A 27,453-nucleotide genomic window follows, 5' to 3' on the forward strand; every position below is an offset into this window, starting at 1 on the left:
GGGGTATATATTGGGTGTTGATGATCCGCAAGCATTCCCTAGTAATGTCCTTCCCTACAATGCTCTAGAAATGTTGAAAGAATGCAGGATTTAATCCATCTATCCCGGGAGACTTGTTCAGGTGCATGGAGTCAAGAGCTTCCTTTACATTTGTCTCAGCAAAAGGCATCATTAAGAGTGGTAATCTCCACTGCAGTTACAGAGCAATGGATGAGCTGATGAGGCTGCTACATTAATTGTGAATAGAGATTTTTTTTCTTGCCTTTTAAATATTTATTTATTTTAGATTTTCAAAATGTTTATCAAGTTTATACTATTATTTTCTCTTTACCCAAAAATTATACTTGTATACAAACAAACATCTAAAAATAACTTGGAGTGAAAAAGAACTCGGCGTCTATCAGTTCTTTCAATGATTAAAGATTTAAACATATGATTTGTCAATTTTCAATACTAATTTACACCAAAAACCAAATAAATAAATGAAATAAAATAAAATAAAATCAGTTACAACAAGCAAACATATGAATGAAACTAACTGCATTCCCTTTGGATCACCAAAATGGATGAACAAGAGCCATAAAAATTGAGTGTATCAGCATTACAACAACACCAGAAGCACTCCACAAAAGCTTCACATCACAAAAGCTCTGATAAACTAACTAGAAGCCGAAAACTAATCTCTATCTTCGGAGATTCTGTGTTCCTACTTGGATACAAATTGGTTGAGCCACCAAGATGTTGAAAAAAAGAAGGATATATCAGTCATCTTCAGCACCTGAATCGGGATCATCAACCTCCGGTGGCAGTGGGTCACTAGAATGCGGTAATTCAGCATCTTCAACACCAGCCATTTTGTTGAGTGACTCAACGTCGCTTGTTTCTGATAGTGTGTGAATCCTAAGTTTTTCGGCATCCTCACTGCAAACAAGCAAAAGGGTAAGAATAAATAAAGAATTGAGATATGTTTATGGTGTGACACATTCTAAGGGTTGATGAAGACGTACTCTGTTACTCCAAATATCTCTTTAATAATTAATGAGCTGTCCCTTGAGCAGAATTCTGGCAGCTGTCCAAAGTGGATTTACAAACTTTTTGTGAGACCATGATAACAAAATTACTGGTTGAGGATGCTAACAAATGATCTTCAACTTGTTTTCAGATAAAAAAAAATGATGAGCTTTTCTTTTGAGTTTACTACCACATGTATTCTAAGATTACGCAAACTGATGTGAAAAACAACAATGAAAAAATGCAACTGGCTATAGTTTTGCTTTTCTGAAGTGGAGGAATAGGTGGCAAATTGTTATGAATTTGCATGGACTAAATGAGAAATGGGTGAGCACTCAAAATAGTTGGTTTTCCCACCAAAGGAAGAATGTATTTTTCCTTCCAGCTTTTGTGTTCCAAGACTAAATTAATTGAATTTGACATTTTTCTTTTTGTAAAATTGATTCTGAAGTAAATATTCACAAAATGTAATTCTTAGTCAAGTGAAACTTGCATTACCTCAGAAAGATAGAAAACTTTTCCGAACAGAGCTTGCACAGCAAGCTTCCGTTTAAAACCCTTCTCAGTGAATCCAGACAAATCCATCACAACTGGGCCTGAAAGATAGACAAGCTGTTAGCAATTGAAATTCTGAATGCAGCAAAACCAGCCAGCCTAATTTAAGATCTACTATATATTGTTATTTCGCATTCGTAAGTATTCTGTCCTTGCACACTTTGTCTACCTTTAGCTCAGAGTTCATCCCAGTTCTGCCCACTGCTAGAAGCAGTTTAGTAAACTAAATCATGTTCCCTCCAGAAGTAATTCAAAGTACTCGAACGAATAATTAAACATGAGCTGTGACGGAAACAAAGATCATAAGCTAAAGTACGAAAATCAAACCTTAAATATTTTTTTTTTTCCTTCACACTTGAACATATATGATGTATGAACACTGAAACTCACTTAAGTCAGACCAGCACACCTCTATCAACATAGCAAAATATGTACACCAACAAATCATGTAGATTACATATTACATAAATGATTAGTAACACCAATAGAACATGTGTGTACGCATATAGTAATATTGATATGAACCACCAACCACAGCTCTATTCCGAAGATCCACATTTTCAGAATTGAGGAATTTGATGTGCCAACCATCTACTGATTTATATTTATCGATACGACACCCACATCCATTTATCAAACCAAATTGAGATCGCAGTACAGGTAGTTGCAGAGAAATAAAGGCAGTAAAGGTCACCTTTCTCCTTAACAATTCGCCTTGAAATCTCATTTAAAACCTCGGCAACTTGGGAATCCTCTAGCATTGATGCCTTCCTGACACGTAGCAGATCTACAACCAAAACTGGATTGAAGGGCTTTTCATTCAATGCGTACCGAATATACTTCCTCAAAATTTCATCCATGCTGAAGTCTGTCTGAAAACAAAAAGAGAATTGTGGCAAGTACCAAGTCAGAGACAAGAGAATTCAAGAATCTCCATTATTTAAGAAAAATGGGAAAGATGGTACACATTATAACCAGCTGAATTCAGAACAATCAAATCCATTAACTAATTATATAATATTTAAGACAGCTATAGAAGTGAAAACAAATCTACTTGCCTTCGAATGGAATCACTTTGAAGGATAAAAGGTTTTTGGCATAAAATTTAATCAGCATCCTCTTCTCAAATTGAGTAGGCCATAAGCTTATAGCAAACACTAAATACTTTTGGGTTCAAATGGTACTTATTGGTTAAAGAGAAAATAAGCCAACTCCTCACGTTAAACATTAAAAAGCAATATTCAAAATGACATTAGATGCTCAAAGATAGCACTGGCACATTTCTACGCTAATGGAAAAGAAACATCCTAAAAATAGGACTGATAAAGGTGGAAAATTTTCATTGTTGATCACCTGTGATTTGTTTGACAAGGACATGGAAAATATTACTCCACAAAGCACATGTTCCTACTAGATATCACACTGCTGACCGCCAAACAGATGGTCAACTTGCAACTCCTCTAATCAATTAAGGTTGCAGCCAAATAAGTACTTGTGACATTATTATTGCAAGACAACCACAACTTCTAGTCCAAAGAAGACATTTAATACAGTGAAATACAATATAAGATTTCCCTCTAAAAATTTCTTCATTGGTTCTCAAGCTGTATTACTATGCATGTACATGGGTTCCAAACTTCCAGCTGCTACTATCTTGATCAATCTGACAAGCTTTTCACAGCTCGCATGTACTTAAACATAGGATTTCAATGATTGTAGTTAGAGAGGGGCATAAGTGCTGGTAGCCCATGGACAAGCTTCAAAAGGAGATACATTAGAAGCCAAGAGTTTCTTAGACAAGCAGCATAGCAAAGGTGTTCTAGTTTCAAACACTCCGGTTTGAGATCATGTAATTCCAAAGCTAATGAATTCAATTTTTTAAGCCTTCGCCAAACTCAAAGAATCCAGTCCAATTTGCTGCAATATCTATGCATACTTAAAACAATAAAAAGAAAATCTTACCATCCACAGTGCTCCATTTTTTGAAAAACAGTTTGCTTACACAAAAGGAATCATATTGCCTAAAAGTGGCCATTATTTTAATCAGCACTGCTATTTTAGAATCCCCAGGCCTACTCTGAAGTACTCATGCAAAAACCTGAAGTTTTTAATTTTGTGCTTCAAACTACCAGTGAATAACAAGTGAAATTCAGTGAGCATCCACTCAAAACGAATCATGCCGCCTACAAAGTGGCGCTATTTCCAGAAAAGCATGCAATTTGAGAACCCCCAGAGGCTAGAGCTACCTATCCACGGTGCTTTTGGAACAAACTAAAAGCAGATAACCAGCAAAAATAGAAATAACTTAGGCGCCAAATTCTCCATATGCAAGTAAGAAATTCAGGAAATATTCAATCAAAATCAGTAAACCAACAGAAATGCGCACAGAATTAATGCTACATCACAAGAAATTCAAAGAGTTCAGAGACAAATCAAGTGTCAAAACGTTCTAAAAGAGGCACCTTTTGAGCAAGATGCTGAAGTTCCTGATGTGTTACACCACTCTCTCCCTTCAGAACAAGCTCATCTATCGACTTCACTAGATAAGCATTCTTGTTGACCTAGAAAACACAATTCCAATCATCCAACAGCACAAAATCTATATACCAAATCAAAACAAATCAAATGCAAGAGCAAACCAATCTCTTGCGCTGGGCTTTGGGGGAGGTGAACTTCTTGACAGTCTTCACAAAGGCAATGACAAAGGTAAGACCAAGGTACGCCAAAGGCACAGCGAGAAGCCATGGGAGAGGACTCTGGCCAACTCTAGGCCCAGGGATGGCTTGAGTCACTGTGCCAGTGAACTCCACCAAGTCCATGGCTTTCTCCTGGATCCAAGGCAACTCTTCCTCCACATCTTCATACTTCTCTGAACTCTGATCAGATTTACTAGGATTCTTCGATTGTTCTTGAGGGGTTCTGGTGCTGGCTTTGGGGATGAGAGCTTGAAGGCGATGGCGGCCGGGTGGGAGGCGAGGGGAGAGGGAGAGAGGGCGTAGAGGATGCCCGGTGAGGCGGGCATTGGAGCTGGGGAGGAGAGGGCGAAGAAGGAGGGAGGAGGCCGAAGCCATGGCTAGGGTTTATCTTTAGCCCTCCAAATTCCAAAGTTTTAATAAACTCAAATGGAAGAGATAAAAACAATGTTTTTTTTTTTTCTTTTTTAAATTTTTTTTTTAAAATTGAAATTTATTAATTTATTTGATTAAATTATCCAAAATTAAAAATTCCAATAAAGTTTTTGCACTACATCCCTTAAAAATATATAATATTAAAACACTACTATACGGAAACTACTAGAACTCAATTAATCCAGGAAAACTCAAACTTGACTCTATTATGGTTGAATCGAGCTCAAGCTTGAATAGTCAAATGAGCTAAGTTCGAGTATTTTAATATTTGACTCGAGTACTTGCAAGCCTAATCAAGTAGTTATAGTTACGTGTGTGTATATATATATTATATTACTTTACATTTATTATTGAGTTTGAGCATAAAAATATTTATGATTGAATCGAATTTGTTAGCTTTTTATTGAGCATAATCAAGTAAGTTTGAGTAACTCAATTTATGTATCGAGTCAAACTTGAGCTAGAAAAACAAAACTCAAATGAGTTCATTTTCAGCCGAGCTCAAGCTTATGTACCCAACTACTCATGTTGAACTCAATTGATCTCACTCTAGTAACACCCCCAATTCCTTCTATTATTATTATTCTTATTATTATTAATTATTATTTAAAAAATAATAGTAATGTTTGGACTCACCCTCTTTTAACAATGATTTAATGAACACTAACATTATTTTTCCTTCATATTTTCTTTTGGGAATACATATTATTTTTGCTTTTTTTTTTAAATATTCGGATAACAAAGGGGCATTTGATTTGGTGTGTGGTGCCGGCGGTGAGGACGGGGATATGTCTCTCCGTCAAGGGTTTTGTCTCGAAGAAATATCATAGGATTTTGGGGGTTTTTGAGCGATCGACATGTAAGTAAACCATATTTAAATCGGTACATATATGTATATGCAAATTCTGATTTTCGATAATGGTTTATATAATCATTTTGTTAATTTGGATTTTATTGTTTAGAAAATAAACATTTCTATATTATTTTAGTTATTTTTTATTATTATTATTTTTTTTCCTTTAGGAAAATACGGATTCATGGTGTGTGTATATATATATATATTTTTGAATTAGTATATTTATTTAATTAGTTTATTTGTTTAATTCATGATTAATTGAATTTATTTGAATTACTGGGAAATGATATTTTTGTTTTAGTGGGTTATTTCCATATTTAATTATTTTTTTTATTATTTGTGTGGATTATTCTGTTAGTTAATAATAGATTATTTGATATAATTGGAATACTTTTTTGATAGAAAATGGGATCACAGAATTTCACTGTTTCTGCGTTGACAATAATTTTTGATGTACATATATATATTTTTGTATAGAAATTCGTAGTCCCTAATTAACAATGCAATAACCCTGTCACTGGGGGTTAAACACTGACCATGTCGACACGTACTTCTGACATATAAACTATAGTTTCGCACCGTTCCGTCGGTGAAGAATAACGGATTCTGATATTCTGGCTCGGGTCACCGAGGGTAAACCTATGAGTTCTGAAATCCGACTCGGGTCACCGAGTTTAAATAAATGAGTTATGATATTTTATTTTGGCATTAGTTGTTTAGGGGACTTATATGCTCGTTATTTTGGTAAACTAAGTCTATTTTGAATTATTTCTGATTTCTGGATTTTATTTTGATATTTGTTCCGTTATGTTACATTTTGTGTATTTTTTGGAAATTATTGAACTTTTTGTGATCCCGATATTTTTAGTGGTTACTTACTGGGCTCCTAAGCTCATAATCTTGTTGTTATTTTTTTTTTCAGGTTTTGAGGCCTTGTATGCCTACTTGGTTTCGGCCTTGTAGGTGTACGGCCGTTTGTCGGCGTCCCGGGTCCATAGAGCTGGGTTCGGGGCGTGACATTATTACAACTTATTATTATTATTATTATTATTAAATTTCTGATAACAGGGGTTTTACAACAAATTAAATTTCTTCCTTTTTTTTAAAAAAAATGTGAGAAAAATGTGAGAATAAAGAGATTTCATTACAATTTATTTTTCTTCTTAAAAAAAAATTTCTGAGAAAAAAAGGGGTTTTATTACAAATTCACATTTTTAAAGCAAAACAAAAGAACACTCTATCCTCTCCAGCAAAACCCATTCCTTTCTCTTTCTCTCTTTGCTTTGCTCGGCGGAGGAGAAGATCGATGCCGGCGGCTATGGACCTCTCCCTCCTCCTCCCCTCCCCTTCCACCCCTTCCCGCAACCTCCTCTTCTCCCCCTTCCCTTTCAACCCTCTTCGCCCCAAAGCCCTCTCCTTTCGCCGCCGCACTCTTCGCCGATGCCGCGTTTCAGCGTCCTCCGTAGATCCCTCTGCCTTTGGGGGCATAAAGGAGCTCTCCGGTCCCCAGGTCATAGTCGACGCTCTTCCTCCTCCGGCGAGAGTGCTGAGCTCTGCTGTCCTTGTTGCTGCCGCGTTGGCGGCGGGGTTTGGGTTAGGTTCTCGGTTTGGAGGTAGCCGCGCGGCGGCTCTCGGCGGTGCTGCAGTTCTTGGAGCGGCTAGTGGTGCTGCGGTGTTTGCTCTGAATTCAATTGCCCCGGAGGTCGCCTCTGTGAGTTTGCATAATCTTGTGGCTGGGAGTGATGATCCGATGGAGTTGAGGAAGGAGGACGTGGACGGAGTTGCGAAAAAGTTAGTGTTTTTTTAACTGAAACTTTCTCGCTTCTTGAGTTTTGATGGAATTACTCAGCCTCTGAATTCTCTGGAGTTTTTATCCTGGTTTCCTATTAAATTAGAGGTGCAGTGGTTTTAGATGGTTGGGTTTGATATTTTCAGTAATGGTGTTGATTGTTTGGGGATTTATTATTTTGAAGAATTTGGTTGAATTGATATTGCAGTAGGTATCAGTGCTCTATAGGATGATTAAATTACTCTTTTGCACATTTTTGAATTTTAGAAAGTTCTTTGTCTTGTCTATTTATTTTAATATGACTTGTTGGGCATTGAAGCTAATTATCTGTATTTTTGTTTGGATTTTTTCCCCTAAGATATGGTGTCAACAAACAAGATGAGGCCTTCAAGGCAGAGCTTTGCGACTTGTATAGCCGGTGAGTAGTATCAGGAAGTTACGAATTATATGCATCTATCAATATTCTGAATAGGCACAGGCTATAATTTAGAAATATTGTGAATCATATATTTTTGTGTGTAATGAATAATAGATTTATATTTGTGAGGTGCATGTATTCTTAATACGTTATTGTAGAATCTTTCTCACTCACACACATTCACAAACAATAAAAAATTGTTTATAGTGATATCTTATATTTGGTTTGTGCCTTAATAGACTCAATGGTGACTAAGAAATAACTTACTGAGTCACACTTGTAATTTCTTTTCCCATATACTCAAATTTAGAGAATGAAGTAAAGCTTTGAGTTTTCTTAATAATCATATTCCATATCGTGCAGCCTTATATTCATCTTCTGTTTAACGAGTCAAAATGCATCCTTGGATTTGATCAAGTTAGGTTTGCTTTTTAGGAAATAAATGCTGTATGGATGATGCTTTTGCTTGCTCTCACAACAAACTAATGTGCATTTATAAATGAAAATTCTCATATATATATATATATATATTATAGTATGTGTGGTTTGTGCATGATTCCTTTTCCTGTTATGTGAACAAGAGAATTTTATCCAACTATATGAGTTGCCTACTTCCAGTTGTTTCAATTTATGGTTGACACAATTTTGTGATCTGAAATTTGCCTGTTATAAGAACTTTGGATAAATTAAAGATAAAATTAATTAAATCATTACAAGAATCATCAGAAGGGATTTAAATTTGTAGAAATGGCCAAGTAAATCTCTCAGAATTCTGGTCTACATCATCCTCTTATTTATTGATTAGGCAAATCAATATCAAGCGTTTGAAGATTATTTTCATTTTTTTCCCCTCAGAAATTCCGAATTAGAGATCATGGGCAAAGTATTTTTCCCCTTGATCTGAATACACTTTTGGCATATTTTACCATCTAACTATGAAGCTGTTCTTTGGCCCAAAAAAAACCTTTGACGAGCCTCAAATTAAGGCTCAACCAGATCCCACAACAAGTTGAACCTTTAGGCTACCCTTTGTATTTAATATTTAAATTCCAAATCCTTTGGTTTCTTTTTCATTAGATGGTACTTAAAGTCCAAATCATCTTTTGGTTTTGATTCTGGACCTAAGATCAAGAAATATTAATGTTGAATAATGTCACATCTGAAGGTATTGCTCCTATTACCATATAGTGCCAAATTTTCCTTTGCCTAAAAATTCATGTAGTATCTCATGAAATCATTCTACTTCCATATAGTGCCAAATTTTCCTTTGCCTAAAAATTCTCATTCACAAGGTGCTCGAGAGGCAGATAAGGATAAAAGATTAAAAAAAATAAAAATAATAAAAAATAAAAATAAAAATAAAATAATAAAAATAGGTCATAATGGCTTTGGTCCAATATATTTCTTAGTATTGTAAGAGATCAGACAAGCATAGAGAAAGATATAGCAAAAATGAGAACAACCTGTTTTTTTGCTTTGCTTTTCTTTTGTTTCTTTTCTTATTTATTTATTTATTTATTTATTTTTTCCTCATTTCATAAGCTTCTCTTTGGATATGTAGGTTCCTTAAAAAGTCATGGGCAGTCATTGATAAAATTTTGATAAGCATAATACCTAATGCAACCCTTCATTGCTATTTAGGTTTGTGTCTTATGTTCTTCCACCTGGAGGTGAAAACCTCAAGGGCAATGAGGTGGAGATGATCATCAAATTCAAAGAAACTCTTGGAATTGATGATCCAGATGCAGCATCAGTTCATATGGAGGTATGGTCAACTTGTTTGGATCTTTGGTTTTGTGAATTTCTTTATTCTGTATTATGTAATGGAGCATGGTGTAGATCTTCTTTTATTCTTACTGCCTTATTAATTTCTTTTGATTTCTGTAGATTGGAAGGCGCATCTTCCGAGAAAGGCTAGAAACAGGAGATCGTGAGGCTGATGTAGAGCAACGCAGAGTAAGTTTTCAACATGCTTGCACATTACCTTAGGCTTTTGCAGCTAGAAATATATATTATTGTTTTGTTTTCATTTTCTTTGAAGAAATTTGGTTTCAGTGTGGTAGAGAGAAAATGATTGAATTTAACCAGTAGTTTGGAAAGCAAAGCAGATTTAGAAAGCAATATTTAGCTTTTTCTAAAATGATATCATTTTGAAAAATTTTCTGAAAATGTTCTCTAAGAAAGAGTCAAACACATTGCAAGTTCAGTCTTTGTGTGTGTGTGTGTGTGTGACAATAAAACAGAAACAGGCTGCAATCATCTAAATTCTTGAAGATCGTTTTATAGGAGCTTTTTTTGGGTTGATTGAATCAAAGGCTTGTAAATTTCCTAACAGGCATTTCAAAAGCTCATCTATGTTTCATCACTTGTATTTGGAGAAGCATCAAAGTTCCTTTTGCCTTGGAAGCGTGTTTTCAAAGTCACTGATGCCCAGGTACTTTCTTTGTACTTATATTAAGATCTTTTTATCATTCTTTATCTTTGCTGGTTGAGTTACAATATTTGATCTTAGCTTAACTGCTTAATATTGCAAATGCTTGTATAGTTACCAATTTTCTAATATTCTTTGTAAACCATAAAACAGTATCTTCCCTGTAGCACCTTCTGCCTCTGACATAGGTAGTACTGAGATGAAAAGATTAGTTGCAAATGTTACTTTAATTTCTTTTATTATGTGATCCCCTCAGCAATATAACTGCAACAAAGCACTTTCAGGTGAGTGCATGTGTTGCTTTCTGTTGCTTGCAGGAATCATTTTTGCTTTTAGTGTGTGCCAAGGCTTTTCTTTCTGATTCCTATGCAGTAACTTTTGTCTGCTTCCAGGTTGATATTGCCATACGGGACAATGCTCAGAGATTATACGCTCTGAAGCTAAAATCAGTTGGAAGAGGTAATGCCTAGAATCATTCTCTTTGTTCAAACATGACTTTGAATGGCTTGGATTAGTCACTCATAATCAATGAGGTTGCTTCTATGAGTTTCTTAATATTATTGGTACATGCAATGTTGGTATATTGTGGTATTATTGTATTTTCTAAGTTGGATTGTGTACATTCAAACAATTACTTTTAGTAATTAGCTTTGCCTATACTTACCTATGGAATTAAACGAAGGTTTGCAGTGGGTCATTTTAATATGTGAACCATTTAATACATGCCTTCATTTAGTGATGCTTCATAGAAAATGCTATTTCCAAACCTCTTTTGGCATTATGCAGCTTGGATCTGAATAATGTGAATGCACATTTTGGTTTTTCAGATATTGAAGAGAAACAGCTAATTGATTTGAGAGAATCACAGCTTTTATACAAACTTTCTGATGAGGTACATGCTACAAATATGTTTCATTTGTCTTTCTTCCTTGACCAACTGTTACTTAGTTGTGGTTATGTTTGGTTTTTCATGCTATAAACTTTATTCTTGAAATAGTCGTGCCTTAGCAAGTTATCATGGTATAGCTTACATTGAAAAATATGTGGGGCTTAACTTATGGGTGTCACTGTGTATATGTATACATATTTTTTGCTATAGTATTTGTGAACTTCTTTATCATCTTGGTGTTATATGAGCTTTTATTTGAATGCATTGTGAAAAGTATAACTTTCTAGAGAGAACCATCAGATTCCTTCTATTATTTTGTCAACTGTTGTTGATTTTCATTTGCCATCATGTAACATTAGTTGTAGTGTTATATGAGAAAAATGCAAAGACAGTTTTTAAAATTCTACACATTTAAAAAGTCTCACGTCTTTTTTTTTTTTTGGGTTGTCTGATATGCATATTTTTCGAATAAATGTTAAAAATAAAATCAGGGAAGAATTTTAATTGGCATATCTTTACATAAATTATCAATGTGTTATAGCATATGAGTCACCTATGTGACCATGATGCCTTTGCAGCTTGCTGCTGAGATGTTCAAAGATCATGTTCGGAAACTGGTTGAAGAAAACATTTCAGCAGCTCTTGATATCCTCAAGTCTCGAACAAAAGCAGTGTACGATCTCTATTTCTTTGCTTCTTAGAAAAGGCTTCTAATTTATACACTATCATCTGATTCACATTTGTTGTTTGATGTGTCTTCAAATTTATGTTTTTCTCCTTTTTTAAGTTACATTATACAAATTGTACCTTAGCTATATTTTTCAATGATTTATGTTTATCTGCCATTCTTGATCATGTGGAAACTTGCTATGCTTGCTATTACCAACTAGTTTTGGCCTTCCAGGACAAGATAATAGTATTATTGGTGCTAATTATCATTGATAACACTTTAAAGTTGGTAGTGTTGACCTATTTAGTTGTTACTTTCAATTGGGCTGGCAAATAAGTTTTCCATTGAAAGCATCTTGTACCACCTGCTTAGCTGATGTTTATTCTAGGTTGAATATGATGAAACCTTGATTGAACTTGCAAAATAATAATTCAATTGACCTACAAAATCCCCACACAACTAGTTAAATTCTGTTTCCATTTCATTATATTTCATTACAAATAAAATCTTGGGGTAGGAAGATACGTTCCATATGCCAAACAAAAGAAGCTTAATATTGTGCATACACTTGATGGAAGGGGAAGAAAAGAAAATAAAGGAAAAAAATATCTTATTTGTTCATTCACCTTATTTTCTTTATCCAGCCAAGTCCCTCTTCTTTTCTTCTCTTCCATTTCTCCTTGATGAAGACACAGGACTTTTAAGTTTATTGCATTTAAGAGGAATTTAGTCCTCAGCTGTTTGTCTCATTTCCTGCTACACTAACATATTAGAATCTGCTCTTTATTTTTTGCTTATTTATTTCTTTGTTTTTTATTTTGAATTTGCCATAAGTTCAAGGATTTCTTTGTGATAGAACAATTGAGCTTTGAGCTTCTATTTACATAAGTAAATGAGCAATTTATGTATTAGTGTAACCTGCTTTTTTAATATAATTTTTGGTGTGGGAACTGCCAGCATGTGTTTAATTTAGTTTAGTTGACCTTATCCTAGTTCTAGTTGATTTCATGTTATCCTTATCTAGTTGGTTTGCTCACCTTATCTGGGCTTTATACTATATATATATATCTTGCAAGTCTCTAGGATTCACTGATGGAATAAGAATTCAGCTTTTTACAATAACATTATGCAATTGAAAATTTGAAATACAGATTACATTTTACTAAGAATTTGATTGTTTATTTTCATTCTTTATTATTTTTGTTTTATACATGTGCTAACAATTTAAGAGGCTGCCAGCAAGGGAACAGTCCAAGTTATTGACGAACTTGAAATGGTGTTGGCATTCAATAATTTGCTTGTATCATTAAGCAAACATTCTGAAGTTGGTCAGTTTGCCCCAGGACTTGGACCTATTTCCTTATTAGGTAAATGTGTAACCATGAAAATCTTTCAATCTTATGCTTGCTATTGATTTTTGACAATAACAATGTTTGCTTTACCTATTCTAGGTGGAGAGTTTGATGGTGATAGGAAAATCGATGATCTGAAGCTACTTTATAGGGCTTACGCAACAGAATCATTTTCAAGTGGATTCCTTGATGAAAAAAAGGTGAAGAAATTTTTTACATGAATCATGGCCTTGCCCCTGGTTAAAACTTAAAATATATAATAATGTTTTCATGACTTTGCATAAGCATTTTACTGCAAGTGGGGTGAATTAGCCTGAGTCTAATCTGCACTTTATCTTGTGACAACCTTATTTAATCCATTTTAATAATTACTCAAGCTTTGGTCTAAAATCCTCGACACTCGTCAAATTGGTGCGTGTTGGGAACGATAGAAATACAACCTTTTATAAGTCATAACATCAATCCATACTTTACAAGCAACGTATTACCCTTTATTTTCCTCTCTTTATCATTAACCTCTATTTATCTACAGCTAGTCAGTCAGATAATTTTAGGGGGAAACTTAATTGTATCTGAAACTAACACCTGCAGACTGAATTGGTTGTTATTTTAAGCTGTTTAGATGTGAGCTCTATTCATCACTTCTTGGGCTATTTGTTGAACTTGCTCACTTATGGGATTCACAATACACAATGTTATAATTTTTATAAATCTAATTGTTAGAGTGGAACTATTGGATAAGATTTTTTGCAGTCATGTGTCATTCATGAATTAAACTTTATCCAAAATGCTGAATTCCTTGGCGCAACTTTCTAGACAATTTTCCCGTGTTATTGTTGTGAGTTGCTTTGGGAGCAAACCAAACGGTGGTGTTGGTTGTAATATTTAATTTGGTCGTATTATTTTTGCTAGAAGGGAGTTTGATTTCGGCAGTCAAATAAGAGGAATTTTGTTGGAGGGTGGGATGAAAGACGCATCAATATTTAACCAAATTTCCTTACGAGTTAGGAATTTTTAAAGAAAAATTGCAAGTTAAAAACCTTATACTTAATAGAATCTAGTTGCTTGCAGCTAAGCAAGACAGATTGATGGCACAGATTTAAAGTGTTACGCATTTCACTTGGAGAACTGCAATATGGAGAGGGTATCCCAAATTAAGCAAGCTCAATTTGATTGTCAAGACATTATGGAAATTTAATCCAAGTTTTTTCTGAATATTGTACTCTCAAGTATTTTCAAGTATTTTATACTTTCTTTATTGTATAAGATAACATCATTACCTAATCCCAATCTTGGTTTTCTTGATAATGTAGCTTGTGGGTTTGAACCAGTTGAAGATCATATTTGGTTTAGGAAATCGTGAGGCAGAAGACATTATGGTGGACATTACATCCAAGGTCTATCGGAGAAGGCTTTCACAGGCCTTTTCTGGTGGTGAATTGGAAGCAGCTCCTAGCAAAGCTGCTTTCCTTCAAAATCTTTGTGATGCATTGCACTTTGATCCACATAAGGCTAGTGAAATTCATGAAGGTACTAGGTTATGTTTAAGTAATTATTCCTCTTCAAGTATCTATTTGCACTTCTATGCCATATTTTGTACTATTCAATGTGTTTCCTACCTTGGACATGCTACTATTAATTTCTTATATCTGTTTTTTAGCCCTTTTGATGACTCTGGAAGATGTTCTTAACCAGCATGATTTAAATGCACCGAGTACATCTTTATAATTGCCGGGGGTGGGGGGAACAAAGTTCCAAACACTAAGGCCCTTTCATATGTTGACACCCTTCTTCCTTGATACAACCTGTGGTTATTTAGTTTAATAATTCCAAACAGCTACTGACGCTGCGGATATTATTGAAAACCAGTTAATACATGTCACAAGAAGAGTGGTGTTGTAAATTTTCTCTGATACATTCCCCTCTTTCCATTGAACAAGGCATCAGTTAAGCATGATCCTGGCTTTCTATTCTTACATTTTTTTAGATGCTTAGTTGATAGGGAAATCCTAATTGTTAAAATATTTAACCTTTGAGTTTTATGTCAAAAATGTAAAATAATAAATAACAATTAGACTTAGCGGATCAGTGAAAAAGGCAAAGCAAACGGCTTGAATGGAATTCAGTTCACTGTTATCTCAATGGGTCTACTAAAATGTGCCATTATTAACTTTCTTTTGGTAAAATTCTAAGGTTCACTTTGCATTTCAGTCTTGGTATTTGAAAATATTTGTTAATTTTGCTGCATCCAAATTTATATGTAAAATCTTTTCTCTTCATTTTTTTTTCCTTTCTTTCTTTTCTTCTTCTTCTTCTTTCTATCTTTCTTTCTATCTTTTTCTTTTTATTTTATTTTTTGACATGGGATAATCTCTATGTAACACCTTTTCTTTTGTTTACAAATTTATATTTTCTGTTCTGGTTAATCTATGAGTTATGCTTGTTTATCTTGAGCAATCATGATTTTTTTATTGCCTATTGAAGGAGAAGTGATAGTTGTGAATGGTAGAACGCTGGTGCAAGGCATGTAGAACTCATGAACCAAGCACCAGTCATAGGTATATTAAGGTTGAGTTGAACTGTTGAACCTAGATCCAGTTACCAGATAAGTATGGTTTTAGAAAATATAAGCAGAGTGATACTAAATAAGTGCGCAGATCATGCTGTGAGGAATGCACCAATGACACTCAGATAATGTGGATGATAAACTTCATGTAGTTTATTTTTCTCCTTTCTCCCTTCTTCAAACACTATTTTGATATTACCTATTAAATTTTTAGGGTCCTGACTTTATTGACCTATCATATTTCATGTTTGTCTATTTGACTTCATTTTAAATATTGATATTGAATGATGTGTTTATTGGCTTTTGTCCTAATTTCTTAAGTTTTTATTATATATTTTTTGTAGAAATTTATAGGCAAAAGCTCCAGCAATGTGTGGCTAAAGGCGAGTTGAGTGAGGAAGATGTTTCTTCTTTATTACGTCTAAGAGTCCTTTTATGCATTCGTCAACAAGTTGTTGATGCTGCACATGCTGATATTTGTGGCCAGTTGTTTGAGAAGGTGAGTTGCATATAGGAATGATTGTTTTCTTTAGATTTTCACAAAATTTTCCATTGAATTTATTGTATGAGATAGTCTAGAGGACATTTGTGGTTATTGTTTAATTTTGTGTGATTATTTTGTATAGAGAAGTAATTGAAGCCGATCTAGTGTATGCTCACCATCATCATATCCTTTATTTATCTCAAACAGTAAAACCAGAGTTGCAATGTTCGAACAGTCTAGGAATTTTAATCTTTGTTGAGTCATACCTATCATGGACTATGCGACTACTGAACCATATTGAATTGACCTAATATTACTTATTCTGTGGATAGCCCTGTTTAGTATCAAGTCCCTTTAGAAAAGCAAAAGCTAGATTTTTCCTGCTGCTGCACCACTGTTATTACATGAAATTGTTAGAAGAACAGTATCCTTTATTGGAAACTGACGAGAAGGAATTTTGTTGTATGATTTTTATCGGATGGTGTGATTTGAATGTCTAGCTATTACATAGCACACTTTAAGTTTGGTTGAACTACCGTTTTAGTTACATGCTGGGTTTTGTGTGCTCTGTATTACTTGTGGGTCCGATTTCATTCATATCAGCTTCACCCTGCTTACACTGAAGTAACTGTTGCAGGTTGTTAAGGATGCAATTGCATCAGGTGTTGAGGGGTATGATGCTGAGATTAGAGCTGCTGTTAGGAAGGCTTCACAAGGCTTGCGTTTAACAACAGAAAGTGCCATTGCCATTGCTAGCAAAGCGGTAAATATTTCAGCTTGCTTGTGAAATACAACTTTGCCTGGATGAGAGGGCTTCTTCTTTTGAATGTGAGATTTAGTGTATTTCATCTTATTGACTGCTTGCTGTGCACAGGTGAGGAAGGTATTCCTTACATATGTACAACGTGCACGCAGTGCTGGTAACCGCATTGAATCTGCAAAAGAGCTGAAAAAGATGATAGTGTTCAATACTTTGGTTGTCACACCATTAATATCAGATATTAAAGGAGAGTCTGTAACATCAGCTGAACCAACCAAGGATGAATCTAAGCAAACCGAGGAAGAAGATGAGTGGGAGTCCCTGCAAACTCTGCGGAAGACTAGACCAAGTAAAGAGCTTGAAGCTAAGCTAGAAAAGCCTGTGCAGACAGAAATAACTCTCACAGACGATCTTCCTGAGAGGGACAGAACCGACCTTTACAGGACTTACTTGCTTTTCTGCCTTTCTGGTGAGGTTACTGTAGTTCCCTTTGGAGCACAGATAACCACCAAGAAGGACAATTCTGAGTATTTGTTGCTTAATCAGCTTGGCACCATTTTGGGATTGACTGGTAAACAGATTGTGGAGGTTCATAGAAATTTGGCTGAACAGGCATTTATGAAGCAGGCAGAGGTCATACTTGCTGATGGACAGTTGACAAAGGCCAGGATAGAACAGCTAAATGAAGCACAGAAGCAAGTGGGTTTGCCTGGTGAATATGCTCAAAAGGTAATCAAGAACATAACCACCACAAAGATGGCAGCTGCTATTGAAACAGCTGTGACTCAAGGGAGGATTGGTATACAGCAGGTTCGTGAGTTGAAAGAAGCCAAAGTTGATTTGGATAGCATGATTTCGGAACGATTACGTGAGAACCTCTTTAAGAAAACCGTGGAAGAGATATTTTCATCAGGTACAGGTGTGTTTGACGCAGAAGAGGTTTATGTCAAAATTCCAGCTGATTTAAGTATAGATGCTGAGAAGGCAAAAGACGTTGTTCTTGAGCTTGCTAAGAATAGACTATCAAACTCTTTAGTGCAAGCTGTTGCACTGCTGCGACAGAGGAACCGCGAAGGAGTGGTATGTTCTTGACCCATTATCATGTTGAGTTTGCTAATAGCATTTGAAGGTTTTGAAATTTCATAGTCCACTTGTGCATGTTTAGATGATTAATATGCAATTCAATAAGAATTTGAAGCTCTACACAGAAAATCCTTTATGTTTTTCTTTTCCAATGAGAATCTTGTTTTACCGTCATAAATGATCGACCATTCTCGCTGAGTCGAACCATCTTTTGTTTAGAAAATCTCTTTCATTTCATCAAGTTATAATTTTGTTTAGCTTATGATTTCTCGTGATTTTACAATTAAATATCAGCGTATGCAATTTCCTTCAGACTCTGTTCTGTATTGAAGATTTTTTTATTTTTTATTTTTAATTCCCAAGTTCCAAATGCTGCCAAGGGCTACAAATATATATATAAACTAGCACTTTCATTAGCCAGTTCCTTTGATTAGTGGAAATTCCTTCTTGCTGTTCTTCTGAGAATTGTTCTTCTTATGTAATTTTTTTTCACCAGTATATTACTAGTTGATTCACACATTACTTTTACTACATCAGACCAATGTTGAATCTAAAATCGGTTTAGTAAATATGAGTATAATGAATATCTGTACTAGTTTGGGTCTCTCATTATATTAACTTAAGTTTTTAGGTTGAACCAGATGTAGATAATGTATTAGTCTTGAATTTAACATCGTATAAGTGCGCGTATTGAAGTAGGAAAATACAAATGTATAAACTGATGGGTTAAATCACTCAAACAAGATGTACTTGGATTGCATCTAACATAAAAGAAATACTTTTGGTGCAGGTTGCTTCTCTTAATGACATGCTTGCATGTGACATGGCAGTCCCTTCGGAACCTTTAACATGGTCGTCGCCGGAAGAGCTTGCAGACCTGTACTGTATATATCTGAAGAGTATCCCAAAGCCGGAGAACTTGTCCCGATTGCAGTATATTCTCGGCATCAGTGATGCAACCGCTGCCGTGCTCAGAGACACAGCTGAGCGAGGCGCACTGCCCATTGAGAACGAAGAGGAGGAATTCGTATTCTAAACTTTGAACTTGATGGCAAACAATTAATCGAGTCTAAACCTTCGCCCATTTTTGGTAGTTTCGTCGTGGTTTATAGTTTATCTCGGCATCGATAATTTTGTTTGTCTGAACTGCTGTTTTTGTTTGGCATTGAGTTTGGGTGAAAAAGATATAAAGGTTCAGGAATGACTTGAGACAGCGGCAATGATGTACTTATCCTTAAATGTTAATTAGGTCTGTTGTATGAATTCTTGAGATATTACTAAGGAAAATTGTATGATGAAACATTGGAAGGTTATTATATTTATTTATACTATTTGTAGGTGATTATTGATACTGAGCATGTTACTGGTGTTGGTTGCAAAGGTCCATATGAAAGGGCGTTTGGTTATTAATAAGGATCAAAAGAAATTCATGATTCTCAACCTACAAATACAAATCAGAAAATATGTTGGTCCATTCAAATATCATAAATCCCTTTCAATGAACTGCAATTCAATGGACATACATCCTCTTATTTAATAGTTATCAAACCATAGCCAGAAACCAGAAATCAGGACAGTTTTGACTTAATTTTTAAGGAACTTACCAAACCACAAAGAAGAACTCTTGGGATATCTCTTCAAGCCATCTTTGTAATCCACATAGTTTATCCCAAATCTAACAGTGTAGCCACTCAGCCATTCAAAGTTATCCAACAAAGACCATGCAAAGTATCCTCTAACATCAACCCCTTTCCTGTTTTTTTTTTTCACAATTAAACAAATAAATCTCTTAACTCACTGTAATTTAATCATTTTCAAAATTTAATTTACTCACTGGATCGCTCTTCGAAGATAGATCAAGTGTTGCTTGAGGTAGTTTATTCTCATGTCATCTTTCAGTGCTACTTCAAGTGGTAATGTTCCATTGTTCACTTCATCAACTCCTTCAAAATCACAAAATATTTTCCGTCTTTTTTAATCAAGAAAGAAAAAAAAATACATATGCATAAATGGTTGAGGTCAATCGAATTACCGTTCTCCGTGATATAAATTATGGGATTCTTATACTTGTTCTTCATATAGATCAATAGATCGCCTATTCCGCGAGGATAAACATATAACCAAGGAGAAGCAGCCTGAAATAATACATTTCATTTACAAGATGCATACAATATATTAGATCATCGAGAAGGTATTATCAATTACCTGTGGTCCAATCGGAATGCCATTCCTCACAGCTATATAAAAAATAACTCACTGAGAATTAAATCAGCACAATGAAAAAATAAAACTAAAGTTCATAAAAAAAAAAAAAAAGTTACCTGTAACTTCTACATGCGAATCTGTCTCGAAACCTACGTTAACTATGTTTGATGAAGGAATATTTCGAGCATAAGAAGAAGTGTAGTAATTCAATCCAATGAAATCAAATGATCCCTTAACAATCTCTGATTGCTTTTTGGTAAACTTTGGTAGACGATCTCCAACATAAGCTCTCATGCTACGAGGATAGTCTCCAAACACTAAGGGGTCCATGAACCTATTGATTAACGATAAATTAATTTAATCATTTAAGAGAAGAGATTAGCACATAAAAGAGAAGTTAACAAAGATTTACCATCCTAAATTGAAATCCATAGCTCTTTGAGCTGATACATAATCGGACTTTGAGATGGTGTACGGAATATACCAACCAATATTCAGAGTTATGCCAATTTTTCCTTTTTGACGTGCCTAAATAAATTATAAGAGATATAATACAAAATCAATGAGATATAAATGGTAAAAATATACTTGATTATAAATTAGAACGTAATAACAAAAAAAGAAATTACCTGATATTTCAGTTTGTAGGTGGTGACTGCAGCAGCATGAGCCAAGAGCTGATGATGAGCCACAATGTAGGGGCCTCTGGTTGAGTCATTGACGAGACAATGTTGAGCCTCATGAGCAGAGCAATGATGTAATCCACCATTTCCAATGGTGTAGCCGGAACTAGAAAAACTCAATGGTTCATTAAGTGTAATCCAATGTTTTACTCTGTCACCGAACTCTTTAAAACACACTTCTGCGTAATCTTGGAAGTCCGACCTAAAAAGGAAGAGAAAGAAAGTTATTCGCATCAGTTATCACAAAGAAAATGAGTCTGTGTAATAATTATAAAAATAGTTTCAAGAAAAAAAATCTCTTTCCTTCTAATTTTTTTTAGAATTCCTACGGTTCTTTCAAAAATTTTCTCAAAACTTTTCATATCTGCTTCATAAATACATACATAAATTGCTATATAAAACAATCACTCAGGTTTGGTTGATATGAAAATATTTGCTTGTCCTTTTCTTGACAAATATCTCTAATGATTTTTTTTTTTTAATATTTGTTCTGTAAAACATTTAACAGAAACAAGATTTCTAACAACGAAAGACAAAAACAAAATTATGAGAGTTTCAAGAACCTTTTCAAAATAAGCATGCACTTAGCATCTAAACATACAAAAAATGAAAGGGATAAACACTTGTCCTTACACAATGTTTTCACTTCGGAAACCTCCATACTTATCTTCAAGACCTTGTGGAGAGTCCAAATGGAATACCGTCACAAAGGGTTTTAATCCTGACTAAACAAAGGGAAACCAAGATAATTAGAACTTAAGGACATGTTAATGAGGAAAAGCATAGAGTGATTCGATTAGTAACCATTAGATATGAGTTCATTAATCAAGTTGTTGTAATAGTTCACCCCTTGTTTGTTTATCCCTCCGCTTAGACCCCCGTCTGGCAACATTAATTAGATACAAAATTACTGATTAATTAGTTCCCAAATAAATAAAAAATTTCCATTTATAAACAAATAATGATAAAAATAAAATCTTAAGAGACTTAATAAAGTCATGGCTCTACTTACTTGGCAGGATTCTAGACCATGAGATAGAGAACCTGTAACCATCCATTCCCATTTCCTTCATGATCTTTACATCTTCCTACAGATATTCAACTCATTAGTACTTATTTCTAAAAATTTAAGAATGTTATTCTTTTGAGAATAGTAGTATATAAAAGGAAAAATAAAATTCCTTCAGAAACCATGTATCTACCTTATAGCGATGATACGAGTCGACGGCAACATCACCGTTACTTCGGTCTGCTATGTACTCTGCAAGAAGAAAAATATATAGTAATGTTGAATATAATATAAACTTATATTATATCTAACAGTTGAGAAGTGACAATTAAGTTAGTGCTGAAATATTAAACACCTAATTGGAGTTCAAGCCTGAAGTTATCTTGGTCTTTCATGCAGACTTTCAAATGGCCATGAAAGTCCAAAGTTTCTACACTAACCTCTTTTGTAGAAAGCTACTTACATGACTAAACAATGTTGAAATTTCACCTTATCTTTCTTTTTCTTCCTGCAACAAAGTTCATTGGAGAGGGGAAAAAAGAAGAATATGGGAACACAATGTCTAAAGCATCTTATATTTATCTTTGGAAATTAAATTTTCCTATTTATTTATCGCAATGTCTTAATTGTTTATCAAACTAGTAATGCTAAAGATATGAGGAAGATTATGAATTTATACACACAAGACAAAGTCTCCCTCTGATGAATATAAATTTTTACAAACAAGAAAAATATTTCTCATAGGAGATCTACTAATGGTCAAAATATGAGATCAAACCAGCCATGAAGGATGATTAAGGGCTTCTATATCTACACAAATAAAGCTATGAACAACCCATGCATGCCTTAACAATCTTGGGAAAGATTAGATACAAAACTGAAACCCTTATGTTTAAACTATAGTAATCAAGTTCACAATCTTTCAACATCAAGAACATTATAAAATTTTTTATTTATTTATCTTATCTTCAAAAATGAAAATGATGACAAAGATAAACCTGGATGCATGTGAGTGAAGGTGTCCCATATGCTTGGGCCCCTGCCATCTTCATTCCAAGCACCTTCATACTATATATTTGAAGATCATAATTACAATGAAATCAATAATTAAAACCTCACCAAAACATTTTTATTAAGAAATAGATGACTGACTTGATAGGACGTGGAGGCAGTCCCGAAGATGAAACCTGCCGGAAAACTGCTCCGGTTGAGCCCGGCCACAGCTCCAACCAGCAATGCAAGCAAGAAGAAGAAGAAGAATAGAAGAGAGAGTCCTTTCTCAGCCATGACGAACAAACTATGACATGATAAAGATGTAAGTCTCTTAATATATAGACTCTATTGACATTTGTGAATGGAAAGAATCTGCATTTATGGAAAGACAGAAAAGGTTTGCTATGAACTAAGTATAATGCACTCTCTGAGTAGCTTTTTCATAGTTTTGCAGTTATTTAATATGATGCAGGAGAATTGCTAGAAAAATTTATGTTGGGTATGTTTATTAATAAACTTGATCAGCTTTACTAAAGAATTGGATTAATAAGTTAAGTCAAAAGATTTTATGATCCAAATCCCAATCACTTAAAACACTCAAAGTAATTTTCAACAATATATGAAGAAGATTTCTCTTTAGAACATATTAGATAACTTTTGTGTAAATTATTATAAAAAAAAGGTTAGAGCAACTAAGAATCCACATTGGTTAATTTGATAAATATGAATTTGAATATATAAGCTTGGGGGTCTCACCCTCTCAGCATAACCTTTCAGCCGGAGTTAGACCTTGATAATATGTTTGGTTTGTATTTAACAACTACAGCAATTAGCAGAATTAGATGTGAAATGTCCTAGGGCGTGTGTACTGTAGTTGCTTGTATTAAATTACTAACTCATGAGTTTCCTACTACTTTTCCACTCTCCTCTTACAGTCTACACTGCTGGACCATCCCTCCCATTCTACTCTAAACAAATCTTGAGATATTTTGCTTAACAAAGATTTTTTTTTTTTTAAAATGAGAACAAGCCACCCCAACATAGATTTTTTTATTACTATGCCTTAATCATACATTAAGAGATAGTCAAACCCTCAAACCTCCTGTTTGGGAACCAAGTGCCTCAACCGCTCGATTATTGCTGTGGTAGCACTTAACAAAGATTTCTCTAAAATGTTTTAGAAAGAAAAAAACAAAACTTTCAAATATATTCCACATATTTTACTTGCTATTGAGAGGTAACAGTTTTCAGTTCATTTGGATTAGGTCATTACTCATTAGTTTAACAATTTCACACAAATTATATACCAAATTAAGTTTGTTATTAACCATGGTTATATCCAAGCTCTTTCTTTTGATCAAGATTAAAAAAATAACTTTATATTCAACATAAACAAAATAGAAAATAAAGAAATTAAAATCATCCATACAGCCACTAGAGTGAGTGAGTGAGTGAGTGAGTTATAGCATGAAATTGGCTTCACTTCTAAGTTCTAACAACAAAGAACTTATATTCAACATAAATAGCATGAAACTGGCTTCACTTCTAAGTTCTAACAACAAAGAATTTATATTCAACATAAATAGCATGAAATTGGCTTCACTTCTAAGTTCTAACAACAAACAACTTATATTCAACATAAACAAAATAGAAAATAAAGAAATTAAAATCATCTATACAGCCTCTAGAGTGAGTGAGTAAGTGAGTGAGTGAGTGAGTTATAGCATGAAATTGGTTTCACTTCTAAGTTCTAACAACAAAGAACTTCTAACTTCTAACTAAAAAGAACAAAAAAAAAATCAATAAATATATATAGCCACAAAGAACAGGTTGTAATTTGGGGCATTGATTCTCACCAAGAAGCAGAACATAGGATGGGCCGTGACCTTAATGCCTCCTCCGGCGGCTAGGCCAACAACGTCTCAACTGCCAAGTCTACTTCAGACAATGGTTAAGTAGAAGGTAGAAGCAGGGGGAAAACAGAAGAGAGTGATGGAGACACTGGTATAGAGCCTTGATTATTTTAATTGCACATCTCAAACTAGAGGTGGGCACGGGCCGGGTAACCGGGCCCGGCGGGCACGACCCGCCGGGTCCGGTTCACCGGCCCACTGACCCGGACCCGGCCCGGCTGGGTCTAGAACCCGGCGCGCCGGGTTGGCCCGTCGGACCCGCCGGGTCCGGGTCACATGAAGCCGGGCCCGGAACGGCCCGGCTCCCAAGTTGGCCCGGAGGGCCGGGCCAAACCGGCGGGCCAACCCGCCGGGTTGCCCGGGGTCGGCCCGCAGCTGGGGCCTGGCGGGCCGGGTCGTGGCCCACCTCAATTTTTTTAAAAAAATTTAAAAAAATTACAGAAAATTCAGAAAAAATTCAAAAAAATGAGAAAAATTTGTGAAAAATTCAAGAAAAAAATTCAGAAAAATTTCATATAAAAAAATGAATTAATTAAGACCCAAAAATGAAGACTACAAGTTTCAAGTAATAAGAGATGTCCCATGATTCATCTAAATTTCACTCAAAAATTGAAATTACACTAAATTTGAAATAAATGGGCTTTGGACTTAATTCGTTTACATGCCGAATTAAGTTGCCTACGTATCCTCCTGGGTGTAAGAGGAATCAAAGCCCACGTAGTTCTATTACACATTATAATCGTCACCCACTTACTTAATCGAGTACCATCTAGGTCTTGGTCGGGACTCAATGATCGTCGAGCAGGGTGTGCTCATCATGTTATCGTGTAGAAGAAATCACTAGCATCCGGACTTTCTTCATCCGCTTCTTGTTGCAGAACTTGAGCACGTTTCCGGTCATCCGTCGAAACTTGAATTTCAATATTTTGTGGGGTCGATTGCGAGCGTGTCGAATCCAACATGTTTCCACTGCGCTAAAAAGTGCGCTCGCAAGCTCATCGTAGACATAGGACATGCAAAAAAATATCCTTTACCATTAGTGAAAAGAATGAGGGTGCAGGGATTTTCATTACCTTGCCACCAGTTGAGGGACGTTGAAAGTCATGTACGTGTTGATTTCTTCGAGAACCGGAAAGTTGTGTTTAAGTACAAGTCGAGCTCGTATATTGTGATCCCCTTGGTTTCTTCTTTGCTTGTCTCTGCCGGAATGATTCTCCTCCACCACTACTAGATTGTCCTACTGCCTCCTGTACAACCTGTGGAACTATATGACTATATCTAATACAATAGCTATCATATAATTCAACAAGTTGACTCCTAGTATCAACAACAATTTCATTGACATCCACAATGCCGTCGGAGTCCAGTTCAGATTCTTGAGTATCCACGTCGCTCATGGGCAAGCTCATGGGAACCGGTTGGGAATCTTGTCCTCCATTGAATCCTAAGAATTTGTAATATGCGTCCAAATATTCCTGCAAACCTTCTAGCTTTTGCCTTGGATCAAGAACAAATGCAACTAAAGCAATAGGAGGTATATTTTTATAATAAGACAACCATTTCATTTTCATAGTGATTAACGCACAAAACAATTGTGGATCTAATCTAAACTTCCAAAAATTGTTCGACCACGTCAACGACACCATATAGAAATAAATGGGAAGTAGGAAAAATAAACTTGGGAAAAACAAATTAGTACATGTGTTAAAAAAACCACAAAGCAAATCAATAATACTGACGATAATTACCCGAGTTATACTCATATAAAGAAAAAAACCAACTAAGGAATCATTAACAAAACTTAGTCAACAATGTCCTATAGGGAAATGTTGCACTAAGAAGCCGATAAGTTGAGTTCCATCTTGTTTTGACATCTTTAGGAAATTTTTTGACCCTCATGTTATGTGCTTTACAATAGCGAGCCCATTGTTTCATGAGGGGTCATGCTTTTTCCCTTATAAGCTACGACCTCCCTAACGGGGAGTACAAATTCTTTAAGCTCTTCCAAACCACTTTGCACACATAAATTTAAAACGTGACAAACACATCTTATATGAAAAATATTTTGCCACCACATGAAGGCCTCAAAAAAATCTTCTAGAGGTGTAATTGAGGCCGTATTAGCGGAGAGCATTATCAAAAAGAAATCGAAAAAAATTTTTAAACATTAAACCAAATTCTTCGATAACTCCACGCATAAGTCTATAAATATTATCGGCACTATGAGACTCGTTGAACACCCTAAAAGCGAGAACACGCTTTTGGATGTTCCACTTGTCATCAACCCAATGTGCCGTAATACCCATAAAAAGAATTTTTCATGAAAAAAACATCGGTCCAAACATCGGAACATAAAAGAAACCGAAGAGTTGAAAAGTACGAAAAATACTCACAAAGTTGTTCTCTACCAAACTTGTATTGTTTGAATATTGTTCTTTGAATTGTCCTTCGTGAAACCTTCTTGCATGCCGGGTTGTAGTGTGTCATTGATGCATTCTTGAACTTGACACCGTTCAGTGAGTTGAGCGGCAAGCGCTCGACGGAAATTGTCTCCGCAATTTTATCCCACGTATTTTTGCTTGCGAAAATGTAAATAGAGATGATCGAGAACACTGTACCTTCATCCACGAGTGAACCGAATTTGTAGTCGTGATCGAG

The 27,453-nt window shown here is 35.0% G+C and overlaps 3 protein-coding genes across 5 annotated transcripts; 1 reads left to right on the forward strand and 2 right to left on the reverse strand.

Moving 5' to 3' along the window:
• Nucleotides 1–475: 475 nt before the first annotated feature.
• On the reverse strand, nt 476–4,671 carry LOC120275104. Its single transcript, XM_039281599.1, has 6 exons — nt 4,206–4,671; nt 4,029–4,127; nt 2,261–2,438; nt 1,510–1,607; nt 1,008–1,069; nt 476–921 (listed from the first exon to the last, which is right to left on the reverse strand). Exons 1-6 carry the CDS (start codon nt 4,635–4,637, stop codon nt 762–764), a joined length of 1,029 nt encoding a protein of 342 aa, XP_039137533.1. The 5' UTR covers nt 4,638–4,671; the 3' UTR covers nt 476–761.
• A 2,120-nt stretch (nt 4,672–6,791) lies between these two features.
• On the forward strand, nt 6,792–19,147 carry LOC120275517 (protein TIC110, chloroplastic). Its single transcript, XM_039282126.1, has 15 exons — nt 6,792–7,341; nt 7,698–7,757; nt 9,399–9,522; nt 9,645–9,713; nt 10,093–10,191; nt 10,581–10,647; nt 11,016–11,080; nt 11,656–11,750; nt 12,987–13,114; nt 13,199–13,299; nt 14,413–14,629; nt 16,010–16,164; nt 16,787–16,912; nt 17,024–17,989; nt 18,783–19,147. The coding sequence occupies exons 1-15, from the start codon at nt 6,857–6,859 to the stop codon at nt 19,026–19,028; spliced, it is 3,003 nt and encodes a 1,000-aa protein (XP_039138060.1). The 5' UTR covers nt 6,792–6,856; the 3' UTR covers nt 19,029–19,147.
• A 320-nt stretch (nt 19,148–19,467) lies between these two features.
• LOC120276547 (beta-glucosidase 12-like) lies at nt 19,468–24,849 on the reverse strand. 3 transcript variants are annotated; one of them, XM_039283315.1, is made up of 14 exons: nt 24,769–24,849; nt 23,042–23,186; nt 22,888–22,957; nt 22,083–22,141; nt 21,893–21,968; nt 21,685–21,762; nt 21,514–21,601; nt 20,827–21,082; nt 20,610–20,725; nt 20,314–20,531; nt 20,198–20,229; nt 20,025–20,127; nt 19,827–19,935; nt 19,468–19,745 (listed from the first exon to the last, which is right to left on the reverse strand). In XM_039283315.1, the coding sequence occupies exons 2-14, from the start codon at nt 23,174–23,176 to the stop codon at nt 19,577–19,579; spliced, it is 1,509 nt and encodes a 502-aa protein (XP_039139249.1). In that variant the 5' UTR covers nt 23,177–23,186; nt 24,769–24,849; the 3' UTR covers nt 19,468–19,576. The 3 variants fall into 3 exon arrangements, with proteins under 3 accessions (XP_039139249.1, XP_039139248.1, XP_039139247.1); XM_039283314.1 differs by having other exon boundaries at nt 24,739–24,849; XM_039283313.1 differs by lacking the exon at nt 24,769–24,849 and adding an exon at nt 23,639–23,651.
• Nucleotides 24,850–27,453: the final 2,604 nt, after the last annotated feature.

This window comes from Dioscorea cayenensis, chromosome 14 (genome assembly GCF_009730915.1).
Source record: "Dioscorea cayenensis subsp. rotundata cultivar TDr96_F1 chromosome 14, TDr96_F1_v2_PseudoChromosome.rev07_lg8_w22 25.fasta, whole genome shotgun sequence".
Classification (NCBI taxonomy): Eukaryota; Viridiplantae; Streptophyta; class Magnoliopsida; order Dioscoreales; family Dioscoreaceae; genus Dioscorea; species Dioscorea cayenensis.

Excerpts from the sequence above, each read along its gene's own strand:
- LOC120275104 (XM_039281599.1), bottom strand. The coding sequence starts at position 4,637 with ATGGCTTCGGCCTCCTCCCTCCTTCTTCGCCCTCTCCTCCCCAGCTCC. Across the intron at positions 4,128-4,205 it reads AAGCCCAGCGCAAGAGATTG|GTCAACAAGAATGCTTATCT; the intron begins GTTTGCTCTTGC and ends TGTGTTTTCTAG. Across the intron at positions 1,070-1,509 it reads AAGTTTTCTATCTTTCTGAG|CTGCCAGAATTCTGCTCAAG; the intron begins GTAATGCAAGTT and ends CACTTTGGACAG.
- LOC120275517 (XM_039282126.1), top strand. The coding sequence starts at position 6,857 with ATGCCGGCGGCTATGGACCTCTCCCTCCTCCTCCCCTCCCCTTCCACC. Across the intron at positions 9,523-9,644 it reads CAGCATCAGTTCATATGGAG|ATTGGAAGGCGCATCTTCCG; the intron begins GTATGGTCAACT and ends TGATTTCTGTAG. Across the intron at positions 10,648-11,015 it reads GCTAAAATCAGTTGGAAGAG|ATATTGAAGAGAAACAGCTA; the intron begins GTAATGCCTAGA and ends TTGGTTTTTCAG.
- LOC120276547 (XM_039283313.1), bottom strand. Across the intron at positions 22,958-23,041 it reads CTGCCTCCACGTCCTATCAA|TATGAAGGTGCTTGGAATGA; the intron begins GTCAGTCATCTA and ends TCAAATATATAG. Across the intron at positions 21,969-22,082 it reads ACTCGTATCATCGCTATAAG|GAAGATGTAAAGATCATGAA; the intron begins GTAGATACATGG and ends GAATATCTGTAG.